The following is an 18,983-nucleotide window of genomic DNA, read 5'->3' on the forward strand; positions in this document are numbered from 1 at the left end:
TTTTCCCAAAAAGAAAAGTTTTATTATAGTATATTTCGAATGATGCGAACATAAATAATGATGATTTTTTTACAAATCTGGCATTTGTTTTAGCATACCGTTTGTAATGTTAACGAAAATGAAAATGTTTCGGCCCGGGCCATTGACATCGTTTTAGAAAAAAAAGCGATTAACTTAAAAATAAATACATTAATTATAATCTTAAACGAAACGAAAAATCACACATCAACTATCACGTTATGATGGATTTAATCCAATATACGTATTACTTCATGTTCAAAATTTGTTGAGGAATGGTGCGATCGAACCGATGTCTTCGCAATCTGCAAAGCGAAAAAAAAAATGAGAATTATATTATGTAAGTGCATATTTTGAAATGATGACGCAACATGTACGAAATAAAAATGTGAAAATAACGCACCTGGAATGACTTTCCCCTTGAATTTGACACAGCCATCAGCACACATTTGACCTTCAAAGTATGATCCATACATTTTTTTACATTGCGCACAATTTCGCAGGCACACTCCAACCAAATCAAATTCGCCAGCTGAATCTGTAATTTCAACATACATTAGAGTGAATTAGGAAAAATTCCAAAAGAAAACTACGATTTTTTGTAAAATTCGAATATCTATTACCTATGACGGGATTGGCGTCGGTGAATGCCAATGCAACGAACAAAATGCACATGACTACTGCAATTTTTCCAACCATTTTGATGATTACCTTGTTATTCTCTCGGACAAATTAAAACCGTAAGTAAACTGGGGGAAAAAGTAAGAATATTTTTACAAACTATTTTAAATTTGCTTTAAAAAAATAAAAAAAATTGACGAAAGTACCGCAAATCATACACAAAAATGTTAATGATCGATCAGTTGCCGTGATAACGAGTCAACAAACGAAAACGAAATAGTGAAGTTTGTATCTAGTGGTAAATTGGTGGTCATGGCTTCATTTACATCGCGAGTATTGTAGATCGATTGTGATCGAGGTGGGGCTGCTTCAGGCCAAAACCGTAAGCGAACGGTGTAGTGACGCCATTCAATTTTGGGCAACGGACTTTGATAATCTGTTTGCCTTCTTCTCTGATTTTGTTTTCAGTTTTTTGTTTTTATGCAAAATATGTGTAGCAAAAAGGTGGAAGGAAGCAATATTGAACTTTCTGACGCGTTTAAACTTCATCCCATTTGGTTGATAGAGAAAACAACATCGAAACTGGTTTTCAATTCATGACATAAACGGGGGTTTAGGTTCGTTGCGCTTTTCACACACGTGAAATTCACAATGGCAAAGGTTCTTAGAAGCAAAAATTAATCGATTTATGATAATTGTACACGTTTTTTTTTTTGTATTGATAAAGTCATGCAAAACGGAAATAGCTCAATTTTATCTCTTCCAAACTATACATTTATTTGGATTACACGCGATTTCTCCGAGCAGTTGTAAATACAAACAAAATTAATAAAAAAAAATTGTTCATCATGACAGGTTTGATCATACAATGTAGTAAAAATTCTATGTTTTTCTCTCTCTCCAAAATCGTAAATAAATAAAAAATTCCGCTCTCATCCATATTTCCGCATCCATTTATCATACTTAAGAAGCTATAAATATCTTCATTATTATGGATATTTTGGTGATTTGAAAATGTTCAATGATATCAAGCGGTTTCTGGCGTTAAACGATGTTTTGAAGAAAGCGAGAGAAAAAACAATTTGCAAGCAATCGCTTCAGAATGTCAACAAGAAAGCAATTGTAAAAGAAATCCTTTTCTTCTTTTCAGTAATTCAATTGGCTTGTACAACTGTCAATGACTTCCGCATAACATCACGTTTTTTTTTTTAAATCAATGTGAAAAATGCAACGAAAAGAACCTGTTATTGTGAATTGAAAACGGTTTTTTGCCATGTGGAAATGAAAAAAAAAATTCGATTTAAATGCGAACGATAAAAAAGAACGAGATATGCAAAGTAATTGGCAATTAATGCGATTCAAGATTTGTAATCGACTTATTTATTGGATTTTAGTCACTTAATTTCGTGTGTCGGTGTATTTTGAAATCGCGCTGCGCGGAAGAGCAAACCATTGTACTGTTCGCCACACACACCGCGGTACTATGGAATAACTTATTTTGCGAATGAAACGAAAAATAAAAAGAAAAAACGATGCGCACGCGACAAAAATCATTGGTTGCACAATCTACTATGAGTCAATGCGTAAAAATTCGGCAGCAGCAAAACCGGCCCAAGTTTCACAAACTCCGCAGCGGAATGTGTGAAAAACGAAAGAAAAAAAAAACGTCGTTGATAGCTTTTCAAATGTTGTTTGGTTTCAATGTCATTTTTTGTCTGCCACTTTTATAAACACCCGGTTTACAACGATTTATATCGCATTTATTGGTTTTTATTAAAATATTTTATGTATCTTTCCGTTTTGTTATCACCAATCAATCAACTGCCACTGTCAATATTTTATACGATTTTTTTTTTACGTCTTCTTTTCTTACCTGTTTCTTTTTTACGCAGTCGGGTGATGATCGCGTGCTCTTTTCACTAAATTCTTCTGGTTTTTTTTTTCTGTTTATTCAAAAATTAGCTTTTTAACCACTTGTGAGAAATCGAACGTTATGCTTAGCACATCAATTTCGGTCTGGCTGAGAATAGAATGGCAGCGAGTTCTTTTATAGGAAACGATGAATTTTTGTTAACACAAACACATCGTCAAAATGGATATTCGGATTTATTTACCATATGAAATTCTTCTTCCTTTTTCTGTTCCGCTCCATTCCGTTCCGTTTTCACAATTATCATGTGTGTTATGGTTTTTATTATGTGAACGACGGCACACAGATGTTGAACAGATTTATTGGTTTAATTTGATTGGTTTCGGACTTCGGTTCCACGCTCACACATACTTTATGCTTAATTTACGCGCCAGATTCATGCGGTGTTAATGAATGGCTTGTGCTGGCGCGAGCGTGTTTATCATACGCATGCAGTGTGAATTAAGCCTGTGAATATGTTGTCGCCAAGAATCTGTTCGTTTCCGGACTCTTGTTATCTTGTAATGGATTTGTTGTCGTCACCAATATAATAATCACATATTCAGTAAATTCGATTTTGATTTAGTTCCATCTTATATGCATTAAAAGAAATTTACCAATTTCCACATGACAACCGCGATTTTATTAAATTAACTGCTTTTACTGTTATATTTTCATTAATTGAATGCATTTTACTGTCGGCATCATGAACTTACTGAAACCGGTTCAACATCCGTTTCGCCAATTCGTCTCCACTTGCGAGCACTTGCCATTTATATTGATTTTTTTTTTCACGAAAAATTTTTATTTTTCATTTAAATAAATTATTTTCACATAAAAATCGGTAAAACCGAATTTTTGCGCGTAAATCGTTTTTATCCAGAGAAATTTCAAAATTGAGGGGAAATACGTAACAATTTAGAACAGAACGTTTTACGTAATGTATGCTGTCAAATGCGAATGACATTTAAATGACTTTTATTTCACTTTTCACTCTGTGCGTGTCGGTAGGCTATCTTACCAAATCAAAACAAACAAAGTAGTTTTCGATACTTTCTCTGTCAAACGTGACTTCATTTTTTATTCAGTGCGAACCATTTTCAAGTGGAAAAAAATGGAAATTTTGGGAAATATAAAAACATACGACTGGGGAAGTCTTGGTAGTCAATCAAAAGTTGCTCAATTAGCTCTAAAAAATGATGAGAATTTTGCAAAGGAATTTAACGAATCAACACCATATGCTGAACTATGGTATAGTTTTTGTTTGTTTGGTATACTTCCTACTTTTCATGTTTGCTGAATTTTTTCGATTATAGGATGGGAGATCATGTTAGCGGCCCTTCGCTAATTAAAGCTACCGGCGAGTCAATTTCAAAAATTATCGAAAATGACAATTCATCAATTGGCGGCACAAAATCTTTACCATTTTTATTCAAAGTGTTGAGCATCACGAAACCGTTGAGCATTCAAGTACATCCGAATAAGGTTGATAAGTACAAATTATTAACACAATTTCAGAAAACTCATTGAATCGGTGTTATATTTAAGCGGATTTTTCATTGATGATTAAACGCATTTTATCTACACAGGAACAAGCCGAACGATTACATGCAAGTCGACCAGATGTGTATAAAGATCCAAACCACAAACCAGAAATATCAATTGCGTTAACCGATTTCTTGGCACTTTGCGGTTTTCGAACACCAACGGAACTCTACAACTTGCTAAAAAGTGAGATTTGTATGCCTTTCTATCTTGATCATTCTTTTCTTGCTTTTTTCAAATAATTTTGTTGTTGTTTTTGTTGTTTATTGTTCATTTTTCATGATTTAACCATATGTTACTAACTTTATGAATTGTCTTTTCGATTTTTAAATGGCTTTATGAATTGTCTTTTCGCCGCAGAATATCAGCCGTTGACTGATTTGATTGGAGGTGATACCATTGATGAATTACAAAAGCAACCAAACAATGAGTCCATCAAGATGTGTTACACAAAACTGATGCACTCGCCCCAAGAAGAAATTGTAAAATGTATCGCCGAATTGTCATCGATTTTCAAGGAAGGAAAGGAGGATGCTACTTTAACAAAAGTCTTCGATCATTGTAACCATTATTTTCCTAATGACATTGGAGTATTGTCGATTTTCTTCTTAAACATTGTCCAAATGAAACCGGGTCAAGCAATATTCTTGGCAGCCAATGTTCCGCACGCTTACCTCTCTGGCGATTGTATTGAATGCATGGCATGCTCTGATAATGTCATCCGCGCTGGTCTAACGCCAAAATTCAAAGATGTCGAAACCCTGTTGGAAATGCTTGACTTCACTGGGAATACTGTGGAAGAGAAATTCTTCCAATCCATTCCAGTCGGTCCATATTCGGAACTATTCAAACCGCCAGTGAAAGATTTTGCTGTTATTCAAGTTAAAGTGCCGAATAGCGTTCAAAACTATTGCATTGAAAATCGATCAAATGGTTCCATTATCATTGTTCTGAAGGGAAACGCTTCGGCTGCATTTAAAGGACGTGAATTATTCGAGTTGAAAGAAGGTTCAATTGTTTTTGTACCAGCTTGCATTAAAAGTGTCGGTTTGACTTTCAATCATTCTGACCAAGACGGATTCATTGCATATCAGGCTCTTTATAATGACTTTTAAACTGGACGCAATCCTACCTCTTGAACTCAACGGATATCAAATGAAATATATTGAAATTAACCGAATTTTATATTTATATTAAAAAAAAATTATTCTAATTTCGTGATGCAATTTTCATCACAAAGCCAAATCAACGGGCGAGATTTAATTACAACAACTTCTCCATACAAAAATATATGTTGCTCTTTTATTTTCAACTGAATTTATATATAAGATAAAAAAAACGTAAGCATATTATCTTTCTGTAGTTAAATTATTTTGGCAGATGAAATTAAATTTTATCAAAATTATATTTTGTCACAGATAAAATAAAGGCTGTATAAAATTATATTTTGATTGAAAAATGAAAAGCGATAAAGATTGATTCAACTATAGTTTAATTTGAAAAGTGTTTAAAGTTTATTCATAAAATTTTGAGCTTACATTAAAGTTTAAAGGTAGAAACGGAAGCATGACATTTATTTGTTCAAAGATATCAATGTAGTAATTTCAGAAATGATTTGTTCCAGTAAATCATAATACTTGTCTCTAGTCCCTAAATAATTATTGCATACCATCGCTAAGCAATATGGTGAATTATTCACATAAACATATCCAATAAGTGAAAAAACACCAGGTGTAATGGAGCCAATTTTCAAATAAATGTCGATGTTCTGAAAAAAGAAAACGACCCTTCGTTATGCTATTTGTGTTTGGATGAACCATCATGCTTTTAATCTTTTCAAATCCTTGATCTTCATGCACTTCCTTCAATACGTCGGCAAATTATGCTGGAGTGAATAAATTGGAGCAACCGGAACCATCATATGTTGAAGAATTCGTTAAATTAGCATTATACTAATCAAAAATGGACTTTTTAATTAGAACACCCGCATCGATCCAGGTTTTTACATTTTGTGAACTGAGAAAATCAGCTAGTAAATAGTTTACAACAAAATTATCGGATCTTTTCATTGCTTTCGAAGCAATTTCATAGCGCGATTTAAGTAATTCGACCATAACGACATCACCTGGCTTGGAATCATATAAAATACGACCATGCATTTCGATATTGTTCTTTTGATATCCAAATCCTCCTCCCAATCAGTGACAAAATCAATGTTTTAGATAATGTTATAAGGAATTGATTCGAGATTAAGCACTCGCGTACCGTTTACTGTTTCATTTCGATTTAATTGCAACCTGACACAGTATCTTAGTGATTTGTGCTCCGTTTCGTGAAACCTATAAAGTATGTATGTGAATGTGGAGGAAGCAAAAATGTTGAGTTTACGATATAAAAGTTTCGAATAGTTTTGTTATTTTCTGTGAAGGCCGATTTTAAAGCATTCTCAAGATCTGCGGTTGAAAATTCGGGGCTTTTAATGTCCAAGTAGTAATCTTCGCCTTTTCTCAAAATTCCAACAGTGTACATATACATTTCCAAAAAATCAACCTTTTTTCTTTCTTACAAATAATGTTTACATTCAAACTTTCCTGTAATGCTCAAATGTCAAATAAATGATGTTATCCAGAAGGTTATCTGCTCTGAACTTCCTGGGTGCTATGGGAGCTAGCATGGGAGAGTAGTAAGTGCGCATGTCTGTTAAGTGCTTATAAAAGATTCATATATAATATTAACCAATTTCAATGCAATTGATGACGCAATAAAAAAAAATAGAAACTAACTGAACGTTTGGTTTACTTCCAAAATTACAACAATACTTTTTCTACAATCGTCGTAAGCTGTTATTGGCTTTATTCGGATATTCATTGGGACCTCCATTATCTCTTTGTCAAGCATCCTTTATATTAGGGTATTGTTCATCTAGATCATTTACGCAAAACTAATGTCAGATTTAGTTTTCTTGTGAATTCAAATTTAAGTAAAAGACATGCTCCACTGAATTATCCCCCTTTTTTCCTAAAGAATATACCAAAGTCTGCAACGAGGCGCCACGGCATACTAGAAATGTTTCATCAAAACAGACAATAAGTACGATTCTTTTAAGAAAATTGAAAAGACATTGAACTTTAAATTTCTTATTTAAAAAAAGTAATTTTTGTTTATTTTCGTCTCTACATTAATTTTGTTTTTGTTCAACTTTTCACTGGTGTGAAACACAAAAAAGCATTTCAATGATTTTGTACAAGTATTTGTTTAATTTTTAAATGTTTATAATTAAACTTATAAACAAATCTTTTTTGATATAGATTTCCTTTCCTTTCGGATGAAAATTGATTAATGTACTTAAATGGAGCATTATTTACAAGTGACAAAGAAAAGAAAAATCCAAATGAATTTGTCATTAAAAAATAAACTAGAACAATATTTGAGTCTGGGATATTGAATACTGTCATGTGTGTTACTTTAGTTAAGTTTTTATTTTGAACTGTCTGGTGAATATCTCGTGGAGTCGATATAATCGATATAAATCGTGTTTCGTGTTTGAAATGACATGTGTTATGTTAAATAATATTCAATCAAATGTGAAGAGTATGTGATTTTCTATCGTCTTGATGATTTTCTCGATGCCGGTGTCTTTGGTGTTGGCGGTGCTTTTTTAGCTTTTTTTGTGCTTGGACCTGGTTTGTCTTGAGTATTTTTTCGTTTTTGTGATGCTGTGGTCATGTCACTCAATTCAGAAAAGATCGATTCATTATCAGATTCATCTTGGCTGCTAACTGTTTGCAATCGTTTTTTGCCCCTTTTCGATGGTTTTGAAATGCTTGTTTCGGATGCTTGTGAAATGGTTCGATTTGATGCTCTTGACGATGACCGCTTCGATGGGCCCGGTGTATTTCGCTTCGACGTACTGCTGTCATCATCATCGTCAAGTGTGAAGCGGCCGCTATCATTTTCTTTGCTTTTATTCGGTTTCGGTGTTGCAGATCGCGAAGGTGTGGACGGAGGTTGCATTACTTCGACAACTTTGGCCGCTGATCTCTTTGATTGTCTCGGTGTTGTTGCTGTTGCCGTTGGTTTCTTCGCCTTTTTCAAGAATGGCGCCCAAAAATCACGTGGCTGTGCATATTCCAATAGTGATTCAAAGTGTATACACATATTTGTACAGAATTTATCCAATACTGGTGAAAACATTGTTTGATTCATCGACCGTAAACTTTTGTCGATGCTTGATATTAAAGGCACAATTTTTTCAACCGCAACCAATGACTGTTTCAATGTTGGTTGATTCTTTTTTCCACCTCGACCCCTCTTCTCAGTCTCGACCGCTTTTTCCGGATTCGGTTCGTTCATCGCGGCATCGTCGTCGTCATTCATTGCAATACCTTCACCATCGTGACTTTCTTTAATAATTTTCTCCAGATTTTTCTTTTGCTTTTCATTTACAATACAAATTTCCGAGCAAATAAATAAAAAATCATGAATGGCATTTTGGAAGTCGCTTGATTTAGCGATTGACGGTTCTTTTTGGATGAATTCATGTAATCGGGCCATATTGCCAAAGTACATGTACAGATAGACCGGTTCAATTTTTCGTATCAAATATTGATAGATGTATTCACGGGCGGCCGTCTTTGCATGACCTTTGAGAATACTTGATCGGTTTAGTGCCGAATTGCCTTGGCCAAAGCATGGGCAAGCATTGAACACAAACGGACACTCAACCAAACAGGTGCGCAAGAATATCTCACTTTTTTCCAATGTGTATTTCATGATTAATTCCACAGCCAATTCTTTGATTTCCCGCTGCGCATCCAATAATCCGGCCAAAATGTATATGAGTAATGTGCCACGAAATTTTAAATAATCTTCCAAAATAAGTGCGGCCAATGTTTTCATTGCAAACTCCCGAATGTTGCTGTAATGATGTTGCGTTTTCATCAGAATGTATGGCACTATTGTTTCGACAACCGATGTATTTCTGGTGGAAAAAATAGGAAAAATGTTACTTTTTTTATGATTCAATCAGTTGGATGCGATCCACTTACTTTTTGCACAAATATCCCAAGCACTTGATTGCTGTGAATGAAACTTCACTGTGATCGATTGATCGGAGAATTTTACCAAGATGCGGCACAAATCGGGCACATATTTCTTGGCTAAACGATGAAAGACCCGTCAATACGCTCAATATACAATTCACCTTATCCGACAGCATCGAATCATTTTGAACTAAACGAAAGCACAAAAAAAAGGACAATGATTTAGAATGGTCTTTAATGGATTAAAAAATGTTACCGATTCAAACTGCAGAATAAACGTTAGTTCTGGGCTTTTTACCTGTGAGTGATGTTTTGCTGCCCACAACGTGCAAAAACGAAAAGAAAAAATTGATGATATCCGGATGTAGCGTTGACTGCAATGCACCGGCAATTTCCGAATATAAATACACATAGCTAATGAAACGGTCATCACATAAATTCTGTACAAACATTGAATTTTGATTGGCAGAAATGTATGATTCGCATTGATTTCGAAGCTTTGCAATGAAATGCTTCCGATCTCGATCACCCGATTCGGCGCTCAATTTATAGCAAATGCCAAATGTACGATTGATATTTCTGGGCCGCAAGCTTCCAGTTTCGAGTGTTTCAGTCATGATACGCTTTATCTCGTTCTTTGATGGATTGTTCAAATACTGTAGCCAAAACGACAGCACCTCCAATTGGATGTAACAATTTTCGACGGTGTTTGTCTGTAATAAAAAATACATTAACATTGATTTCATCTCCAATTTAATCAAATATTTAAATACACACCATATCATATTTCAAATTTGATAGTAACAATTTCGAGACCCTTTCTGGATTGTGACCTTTTATGTTTGGCGCTACGATGGCCAATAAAATCCAAGCTTCGGTTGCATTGTTTGTGTCCAAATGTGTTTCAATTTTTGACAGCGTTCTTGCACTGTAAAACAATTTGAATGTAAAAATAAACTAGAATTGAATAAAAGTAATCAAAATGTGTTATGTCGTACTTGAGCAAGTTTCGGTTCATCCATTTTTGAACGGATATCCGAAAGTCCGGCGAATCTTTGCAATTTAACATGCTCTTCAATAGACGCCATGGAAACACATGGGTAAGTGACGGTGATTTTTCGTAAAATTCAATTTTATCGAATACATTTCGCTTGAAACTCTCGATAACAGTCTCCATTACTTTTGGATCGGTGTCGCTGGCCAGATCCAGAATAATTTTAATGTATGCATTTATTGCAGCCTCATTTGACGGCCGGGAGTTCAATATCTTATCCAATGATAGCACCATTTGACGGCGAACCAATTGCGATTGATCGATGAATAATTGACGCAATTCCTATTGGACAAAAAAATATATTAAATTTTGTTGAAAATCTATTGAATTTCGATGCAAAACATAGATGATCAAATACTTACATAAGACGTGAGCAATTCATCGATGTCCAATGTGGTTGTGCCCAAAAAATCAAGCAATAAAACAGCCACCCGACGAACCAATGCCGACAAATTCTTCAATTGTATTCGTGTCGCCGATATTAGATTATGTTTGATTTCATTGATGAGCGCTTTGAATTCGGTCGATTTGGTGTAATCAATTGCTTCTGATTTTCGACTAACGCCACTATCTGATGCGCTATCATCGTCTGTTCGATTACCCTGATCTTTATCGTCACCGCTATCTTTATCTTCAGCATTCTCATTGTCTGGTCCATCTCTCTCTGTTCCGTTTTCTCTTTCACCCTCATCATTTTGATTATCATTTTGTGTTGCAATCAAATCAGAACTTTCATTTATATTGTCCAATTCACTGGTTGCGTTTATCTCGCTTTCATTTTGTGGTTCGAAAAAACATTTCTGCGACAACAAAGAAACACATTTGCTTATTTAAAAGGATTGTTTATGAAAAGAATGAATTTGAAACTTCTTATCTTACCCGAACAATTTCCTTGCACCGTATATTTCCGTCGGCAATGACTTTCAAAAATGCATTGACCGCTTTCATTGCCACCACATTATTTGAATCGTAGATTTTCTGCAGTAAAATTCGAAGTAGATTAATTTCCCTTGGTATTTTACCAATTTCTCTCGGCAGTTCCGAGCGAAACAGTTCCCAATCACAGCTGGTATTCATCACTAACATTCTCGAAATCAATTCGACACAATTTGTTCGGTGAGATGACTCTTTGCCTAGGGTTAATCACAAAGAAAAGAATGGAAATAATGGAAATTAATCAATATGTAATGGAACGTAATGGAAGTAATGGAAACATATAATGAAAATCAAATATGTATAGTTTAAGAGCAAAGTAATCGTCACACATTTGCAACAACATTGCTTAAATTTGAGATTTGGTAGTAGTGTTGAGAATCGCGTTCTGTTGTGGAAGAAAAGAAAAACAAAATGCTTACTCATGGATAATTTTTGTAAAAATGCGCATATTGATTGTCCACAAATGCGAACCATGGCCGCATCATATTGTGCACATATATCCAGATATCGGCTCAATAGATCTTTGTTCGTCGTGATATCGGAGTCGGTAAGAATGGCTTGAATGTAACAATTCAATGTGTCGCTGGTTTGACGTGGATAATGTTTGAGCATATCGATGAACCAATCGGTGATGAGTGCGTATTTTGGTTTTAAACTTGATCCCGAACACGGTCGATTGAATCGTGTTAAACAAGCCGTTCCATTCAGCACAATCGCCAAACTGGATGTGATGTCGGTATTGTGAATTGGTAAGCATGTGTTCTCAAGCGTTGTGTAGCACAATTCTTGGATTTGAAATGAATCTTTTATGTAAAAATGACGAAAGAAGAAGAAAGAAATAGGAAAAAAACGCACATTGAAAACGATAGGTTAAGGTTATGTAAACAAAGTAAATCACAGCTTGTCAATCACACAAAATACTTACATTTATTTAAAAATCCTTTTTCATGATTAAATTCCATAATCGAACCGATTGTTTCTACAAATTTCACTTGTAAATCTTCATACTCATCGAACGATACATGTTTCAAATACAATTGAAATTCTTCCAGCAACATAATGATCATCATTTGTACTTGAACTCGTTCGTTGTCATTGTAATTGCTCAATTGTTTTAGAATTTCAAAATACTTGAACACTTTGCGCAATAAATCCGGTTGAAATGCACCGAAAATTTTCGCACCAGGCGATGTAAGTAATAGCACATATGTTCGGCACACACAAATGCCGAGTTTTTTATGTTTAAATCCATGTTCATCGTTTGACGTGAGCTCAATGAGTCCCGTGAAAAACGCGATCAGATGCTCAATGGAGATAATTTTCGAAAAATACTCCCAACTGTCATGGGTGTTATCAAAAATATTTGATTCTCGTGTCGATCGACATTCGGTGCATATTTCCGTCAAATTGTTGATAAGTTGATTGAAATCGAAATGTTGTGGCAGTTGATTGGTGAATTTTTGCCGAATTTCATCGGCCGATGCCGTAGTTGCATCCAAATAATCCGTTAATTTTTTCAAAAATAAGTGTATGTCGTGCATTGTTCCAATAATTTATTACGTTATACTTCATTTCTAAATCACATAAAGAAAGTTTGTTTGTTTAGTAGTTTATAATTAACTTAATGGTAATTCTCTTATGGACAAATAAAAGGAAAAATGCGTTAGAAACTAGATTTTGAATGGCAATAAATGAAGTAAACTGAGACAAACAAAATGCTGTTGGTCGAAGTGACTCTCGGTTTGTCAATGACTCTCTTTACGTTTTCATCTGTCACAATAAAAAATTAACTCAATGAATGTGTGCCGCTTTGTGAATGGCTCACAATACCCCTCCATTACGAAGCGACAGCATCTATGTTAGTTTACGTATTAAAATGTTTTCTTTGCCCCTTCTTTGGTAGCGATTATTCTCAGGTTAGATTTCTTTTTTTTTCGTTCTTTTTTTTTTGTTTTTAAATTTATTCCAAATTTTCTTTTTGTTCGTCTTTATTTGTATTTTGCTTTGCGCGTTTCTTGTATTAAACTAAACTTAATGGGCAAGCGTTTTATGTAAAAAATGAACTCGATGAACGAGAGTACGTATTTCATATTATCACCAGGTTGCGTACAATCGCACGCAAAATTCAATGCTTGTTAGATAAACTCAAAAAAAAATTCTCTTTCGTTTTTTTTTCAATCGTTTTATGAATCGAATTTTTTAAAACAATCGATTTGCAACGACAATAAAATGTTGGTATGCCGCAACAAATATTTTCATTTGGTGGTTAAAGTTGTGAATCTGAAAAAATATGTTTCACACACACTTATCGAAATCACTAGAACGAAACTAGTTGCTAAGTTGATGGAGTCTCTTTAAATTTCACACACGAATGTGGGGTCACACAATTTTTTTTTGCTTTGCAAAATAATTAATGCGATTCATTTACGGTATATTCGACTTACAAAAACACTTTGTTGTCACTTGTTTGTTTACAATTTCACTGTTGCAATTGATAAATGATATGCACAACATTTTTGCGGGAATGTTTTATTATTATTTTGATCTTGACGCAACACACAACACATACGACTTCACTGGCGATTATAATTTTTTTTACCTCACTTCTTTCGTAGTTTCTGTCACATCTAACATGGCGCTGACTGTGAGTGTGGCAAATACGAGAACAACTTGGGCATTTAAATGGAATATATAAGGTTTCAACGGATTGAAATTGAATTTCGGTTAAATTGGCGCGGTTATTTTTCACTCAAACACCGATTTTGCGGATTCAAAAAGAAAATTGATTTCCACCTTTTTGCTCAACTAATTTTGCGTCGAATTTTTTTTTAATCATTCACATTTATTTTCTACCATCATGTTCATGAGCGTCGCTATGCTGTCATGTTGATCAGCCATCGAGTACCAAATGTTATTACATAGAGTCTGATTTCCCGCGTTTGTGCTTCTCCGCAATGAGTGTGCGCTTAAGTATATTTCACACAGAAAAGCCAAATGTTTGAGTGATTTGTTCACAAGGCAACCGTCGAATGTTTACTGTGAGTTTTTCATCGGGCAATATATACATATCCATGCATTGGTAAATGCCACATTCATGCAAACGCACACATACACAATAGCACCAATACCACATCGCATAGATTTCCGTGTACACGAGGCGAATTGGTTGTTGTTTTTGTTGTATCCATAGTACGAAACAAGTATACAAACACAATTACATAGACAAAACCAGTTACCATCGTTTTACGTGCCGCGCACAGGTATTGAAACTAACATTCAATCATTGGAGTCGAAAATGTCCGGACGAACATTTGTGTGATCTCTGTGTTTCTTCTCTCCTTCTATCGGACAAATGTTTTATTTGTTTCAATCAAATTAACATCAAAAACAAAAACCGAAACCAAAATTGAATATCGGCGAACCGACAGAAAATTGCGCGAATCAAAAATTCGCAAAATTTTTGTGAATTGTGAGTGAAAATCAAGGAAAATTGTGTATATTTTTTTTCGGTTGTTATTGGAGTTGAAATTTGTTCTGTATCCAAAGACGATGAAAAATAGATGAATTGTGCAAAATAAAATGCTATCGACAAAATAAATAAATTGTGTAGTATTTGTGTGTTGCAGGAAAAAAAAATCTGATTCGTTTAGAAGAATGCCAGCAGTTGAACTGTGAATAATACATACGCATTTACAGTAGAGAGTGTGTGTACACGACAGAATTAAGAGAATTAATTGACCGCAGCAGCATTCATGCATATATGTAAATAGTTGTGTGAATAGTTTGTTGTGTAGTTTTTTTTTCAGTTTTGTTTTCTTCATAAATGTGTATCTCTCTTCAGAGAGTTCGTTCTCTGTGTTCTTTGCTTTACATTGCGACCAAAGGCAAAGAGCAGTGGCCAAGTGTAGATTGGATTTCAGTACCGATACAAAAGCAACCGGTTTGGTCAATTCAAAAAATGATTCAACGCCGCAAAAGAAAATGAGCAATATTATTCTTTCATCTTCTTTTTTCGTCTTTTTTGTTGATTCGTCTTCGTTTGTTGGTTATGAAATCAAAATATTTCGATTGAAAGAAGAATAGAAAAAAAATAATAATAAAAATAATAAATGACGAAAATAGTGAACGAAAAAATACAATATAAAGAAATCTAAATTGGAGACACTTAATGAACGATATAAAAGAATTTCGTGTATTGAATTTACATCGGTTACGGGGCTGTGTGTTTGTGTGTACATTAAAAATTGAAGTGAATATAAATATTTATTTTCATAATTTTCACCGCCGTCGCAACAGATTCGTTTGTGTATTTGTGGCTGCGACATATACAATTGCAATTTGTGACGATATTTTTCTCTATTCATCATTATCACTTATTCGTTCGGCTTTTAAGCAATTTCATTCAGCTGCTAAATTCCCTTTTGTTCATCTGCCTCTTTGTTTCATCGTTTTTAGAGTTGCGCTCGTGTACATATGCGATTCAAAAGAATATTTTTGCTCTTTGCTCTTATTTTGTCGTTGTTTTACGAGAGAGCCTATCTATGTGTGTGTGTGTCAGTTGCACACGTCGTGTCAAATGTCTCTCATAGTTCTCTGTTTTGCTTGTGCTTCGTGCGTGTTTTTCGAATGCCATATCCAAAAACCATTGTGCATGTTATTTACTACGTTGACAACGACACCACATTGACTGACGATGTTTCTCTCTTTCTCTGTGTGTGTATATTTCTATTACTGTACGTTTTTCAATGCACCGAATAACAAAAACAGCAAAAATTGAGAATATGTATTGCATTGTCTCCACACTAACCACCGTGAACTCAATTTACGTTACAATTAAATCGCATTCAGTAGGAAAACCATGCACCGTTTTCAATCCCAAGTTGATTCATTAAATGAAGCAAAATTGTTCATTCAATGTGCTGTGAACTGTTTTTATTTTTTTTTTGTAAAAACGCAAGAAAAACAATAAACGAAAACAGGGTGTGCCAATAGCGCGCTTCTTTCGCATAAAACCATAAAGCAACCGTAATAAGCAAGCTAAATGAATTTTTGACAGAAAATGATAATAATTTTCCGTGGATTTGTTTATTCAATTTCGATGCGTGCTGAGATGGAATAGTTCTTAGTAGAAGTAACACATCCACATTTGCGTCGTCAACGTGCATAGCGTTCAACGATGTTTGTGTAACATGAATCGCACATTATATACACGAAAACTTGTATATACAATGTGAAATACGTCTTTTTTTCAAGCTACATGCCTTTCTTCTATTTCCATACACGAAACCAACAATATCACAACAAACCAAAACGAGCTCGTTATTCGCTCGGTTTTTTTCTTCTTCTGTTTGTTCTCTGTCACTACCACCGATAAAAAAAAATGTGCTAACTGAATTAATTGCTGTCTTTTTTTCACTACCTTTGCTGTCTGTCTGAGGTTTTTTTCACTCGCTCTGCGTATCTTTTTCAGAAAAAGAGAAATATTCCCTTTTTGTTTGGCAAAATGAACGAATAACAATGAGACTGTATTGTTAATTTTCAAGGAGACGCACCATTTGAATAAGAAATTTAAATTCAAATGATGATGAATATCGACGGGTGTATTTTATCGGTTTTCTATGTTTTCGTCCAAATATCAAGCCAATTGTCGTCGCTTGTGACCCACAAATAAAATACACAGTCAGGTGATTTCATTTTTTTTGTGCAGCGAATGTGTGTCTGTCTGTGTGTTCTTCATGAAAATCGAATTCGATTGTTGAATTAATTGGCTTTTGTATATATCCCCATCATCAAAACGAATATGAAGAAGAATATATATAAAAAAGTGCGAGTTATTTGATCACCACGGTTATTAGTCATCGGGAAAAAAAACTAGGAAAAAAAATGTATATATGTATATGTGTCCAAATGCCAATGCAACACATATCAATTTCATAAGTAGTTCCGAGTGTTTTTAATTCGCGAGCTTAGCGTTCGAATTTATTTATATTTATTTTGGTTTTTTTTTGTTTTTATTCATTTGGCATCGACTTAATGTTAAAACATTATCATTTTCATGCAGCTAAAACCACAACCGACATAACAACAAACGAACGGAAAATAAAGTAAACGAAAGAATATAGACGAAAATAAAAAAATAAATAAACGTTTGTGAAAACGAAAAACAGTGTTTAAACATGTTCAAATGCATTCCGATATTTAAAGGCTGTAATCGCCAAGTTGAATTCGTGGATAAAAGACATTGTTCACTACAAAATGTGCCCGAAGAAATTCTCCGCTATTCACGAAGCCTCGAAGAGCTACTGCTCGATGCAAATCACCTCAGAGAGCTGCCAAAGGTAAGAACTACATTCAAATTGGAATTTATTTTAGTTTTGGTTCTTTTCAAAAAAATAAATGAATAACATGCGCATTATTTCGACGAATTTTGCTAGTTAAAATAAACACATTTACGTATTTTGGTTCATTTTTTTTTATTGCATTGAATATTTTGCAAATGAAATCAAAACATCATCCAGTTACAGTGAGAGCTCACTGCTTTAAATTTGACCAACAATTTACATTTTATGTACAAACTCTCATAATTGCTCAACGGACTAGAATCAACTGGTTTAATGAGAATCACATGGAAACCGATCCCAAATTGTGAGACAGCAATAAGTCTTGTTTACTTTTCCACGAGCGAATAAACAATTTCGAATTCTGAACATTTTTGACTTTTTTTTTGAAGCAGATCATTTTGGAATGTTTAATTGGAAAATTGTTTGTATATTTATAAAAAAATTGATGGTCAAGCCACTTTGTTTTCGGTCGAAATGTTTCGAGTCCACATACATGCATATGCCACTTAATCAGTTCCAATTAAACGAGCAATTTTAATTATACTATCGATATTCGATTGTTTTTCATGTTCAACGAACGTTCTGTATTACAAAATATTTTGAGCAAATTTATTTAACGTATTGTCATATTGGCCTGTGGATATATTGACAGTATTGACAGTCATTGTGGCTGGTGTTGTTGCCATGAGTAAAATCCATTGACTTAATGTGCAAGTAAACTATAATGCAATTTGATTTGAACTCATTTTGAAGCGGAAAAAAAATGCTCGCGCTCGCTTTGTAGGCGGAGTGTCATTATTGGGTTGAAAATTAATTCCATTCTAGCTTGATATCGATCCGTTGAGTTCTTTTGCCATCTAAATATCGAAGAAGAACCAACAAACAAAATCGGTTTGCAAGAAAAAGTCGATGTCTGTTTACAGAACGGCTAGGATTGTGTTGGTTGCACTGCAGAGGTGAGCAAAAACAGCGCGCGATTCCACAAACAAACGAACATTGCTTCACTTGGCAATGATGGAAATTCTATGACCCGATTTTCTTGGCATTGCATACAAATATACAAAAAAATCCATTCCATATTGCGCTGTGTGCTGTTAATAAGCGCGCTAGAACCAAGCTCACAAAAATTAAAGAAAAAAAAAACAACAGATACAATGGCATACTGACAATTTACATTCTAATTTTCTCGTTAAAGTGATAAAAAAGCGTAGAAAATTATTATGGTTAAAATTGATCAACTGGGTATTTACCTCCGTTAGTGTTTCATATCTTTCTCCATTAAAGTATACATTTTTTTAAATGTCTTTCATTTCGGTGTCATAAAAACCGTACTCAACAAATCCCCATCTGTACATTTTGTGCATCATTTTCATAATAATCCATTTTCAGTCTCAGCGACCGAACTCTCGACGCCTTCCATTTGACCGTCACGTTCTGCTGTATTTTGCGCGCTGCATTTCATTTCATTAAGCACTTTTTATTGACGCTTCCAACAATGATATAAAATACATTTAATA

At 34.3% G+C, this 18,983-nt stretch overlaps 4 protein-coding genes across 22 annotated transcripts in view; 2 read left to right on the forward strand and 2 right to left on the reverse strand.

Annotated features, from left to right (window-relative positions):
• Positions 1-20: 20 nt before the first annotated feature.
• LOC116341691 (eclosion hormone) lies at positions 21-2,648 on the reverse strand. Its single transcript, XM_031768911.1, has 4 exons — positions 2,513-2,648; positions 642-767; positions 422-556; positions 21-323 (listed from the first exon to the last, which is right to left on the reverse strand). The coding sequence occupies exons 2-4, from the start codon at positions 715-717 to the stop codon at positions 277-279; spliced, it is 258 nt and encodes an 85-aa protein (XP_031624771.1). The 5' UTR covers positions 718-767; positions 2,513-2,648; the 3' UTR covers positions 21-276.
• An 888-nt stretch (positions 2,649-3,536) lies between these two features.
• On the forward strand, positions 3,537-5,537 carry LOC116341575 (mannose-6-phosphate isomerase). The gene is made up of 4 exons (XM_031768720.1): positions 3,537-3,799; positions 3,865-4,033; positions 4,138-4,279; positions 4,454-5,537. Exons 1-4 carry the CDS (start codon positions 3,663-3,665, stop codon positions 5,206-5,208), a joined length of 1,203 nt encoding a protein of 400 aa, XP_031624580.1. The 5' UTR covers positions 3,537-3,662; the 3' UTR covers positions 5,209-5,537.
• Positions 5,538-7,268: 1,731 nt separating this feature from the next.
• Positions 7,269-13,700, reverse strand: LOC116341677. Of its 3 annotated transcripts, none has more exons than XM_031768892.1 (10): positions 13,570-13,700; positions 12,051-12,699; positions 11,545-11,928; positions 11,069-11,322; positions 10,552-10,989; positions 10,134-10,471; positions 9,913-10,063; positions 9,434-9,848; positions 9,142-9,325; positions 7,269-9,074 (listed from the first exon to the last, which is right to left on the reverse strand). In XM_031768892.1, the coding sequence occupies exons 2-10, from the start codon at positions 12,664-12,666 to the stop codon at positions 7,697-7,699; spliced, it is 4,158 nt and encodes a 1,385-aa protein (XP_031624752.1). In that variant the 5' UTR covers positions 12,667-12,699; positions 13,570-13,700; the 3' UTR covers positions 7,269-7,696. The 3 variants fall into 3 exon arrangements, with proteins under 3 accessions (XP_031624752.1, XP_031624751.1, XP_031624749.1); XM_031768891.1 differs by having other exon boundaries at positions 13,429-13,700; XM_031768889.1 differs by having other exon boundaries at positions 12,051-13,700.
• A 714-nt stretch (positions 13,701-14,414) lies between these two features.
• Positions 14,415-18,983, forward strand: part of LOC116341762 (protein lap4) — a 126,499-nt gene continuing 121,930 nt past the window's right edge. For 11 of the 17 annotated variants that reach the window (XM_031769035.1, XM_031769021.1, XM_031769031.1 and 8 more), the window contains exons 1-2: positions 14,415-14,594; positions 17,187-17,463. In XM_031769035.1, coding sequence (XP_031624895.1) covers positions 17,302-17,463 — 162 coding nt within the window. In that variant the 5' untranslated portion in view covers positions 14,415-14,594; positions 17,187-17,301. The other 6 variants (XM_031769022.1, XM_031769024.1, XM_031769028.1 and 3 more) reach the window with 6 other exon arrangements.

This window comes from Contarinia nasturtii, unplaced genomic scaffold (genome assembly GCF_009176525.2).
Source record: "Contarinia nasturtii isolate CC-2019 unplaced genomic scaffold, AAFC_CNas_1.1 Cnas_scaffold_745, whole genome shotgun sequence".
Classification (NCBI taxonomy): Eukaryota; Metazoa; Arthropoda; class Insecta; order Diptera; family Cecidomyiidae; genus Contarinia; species Contarinia nasturtii.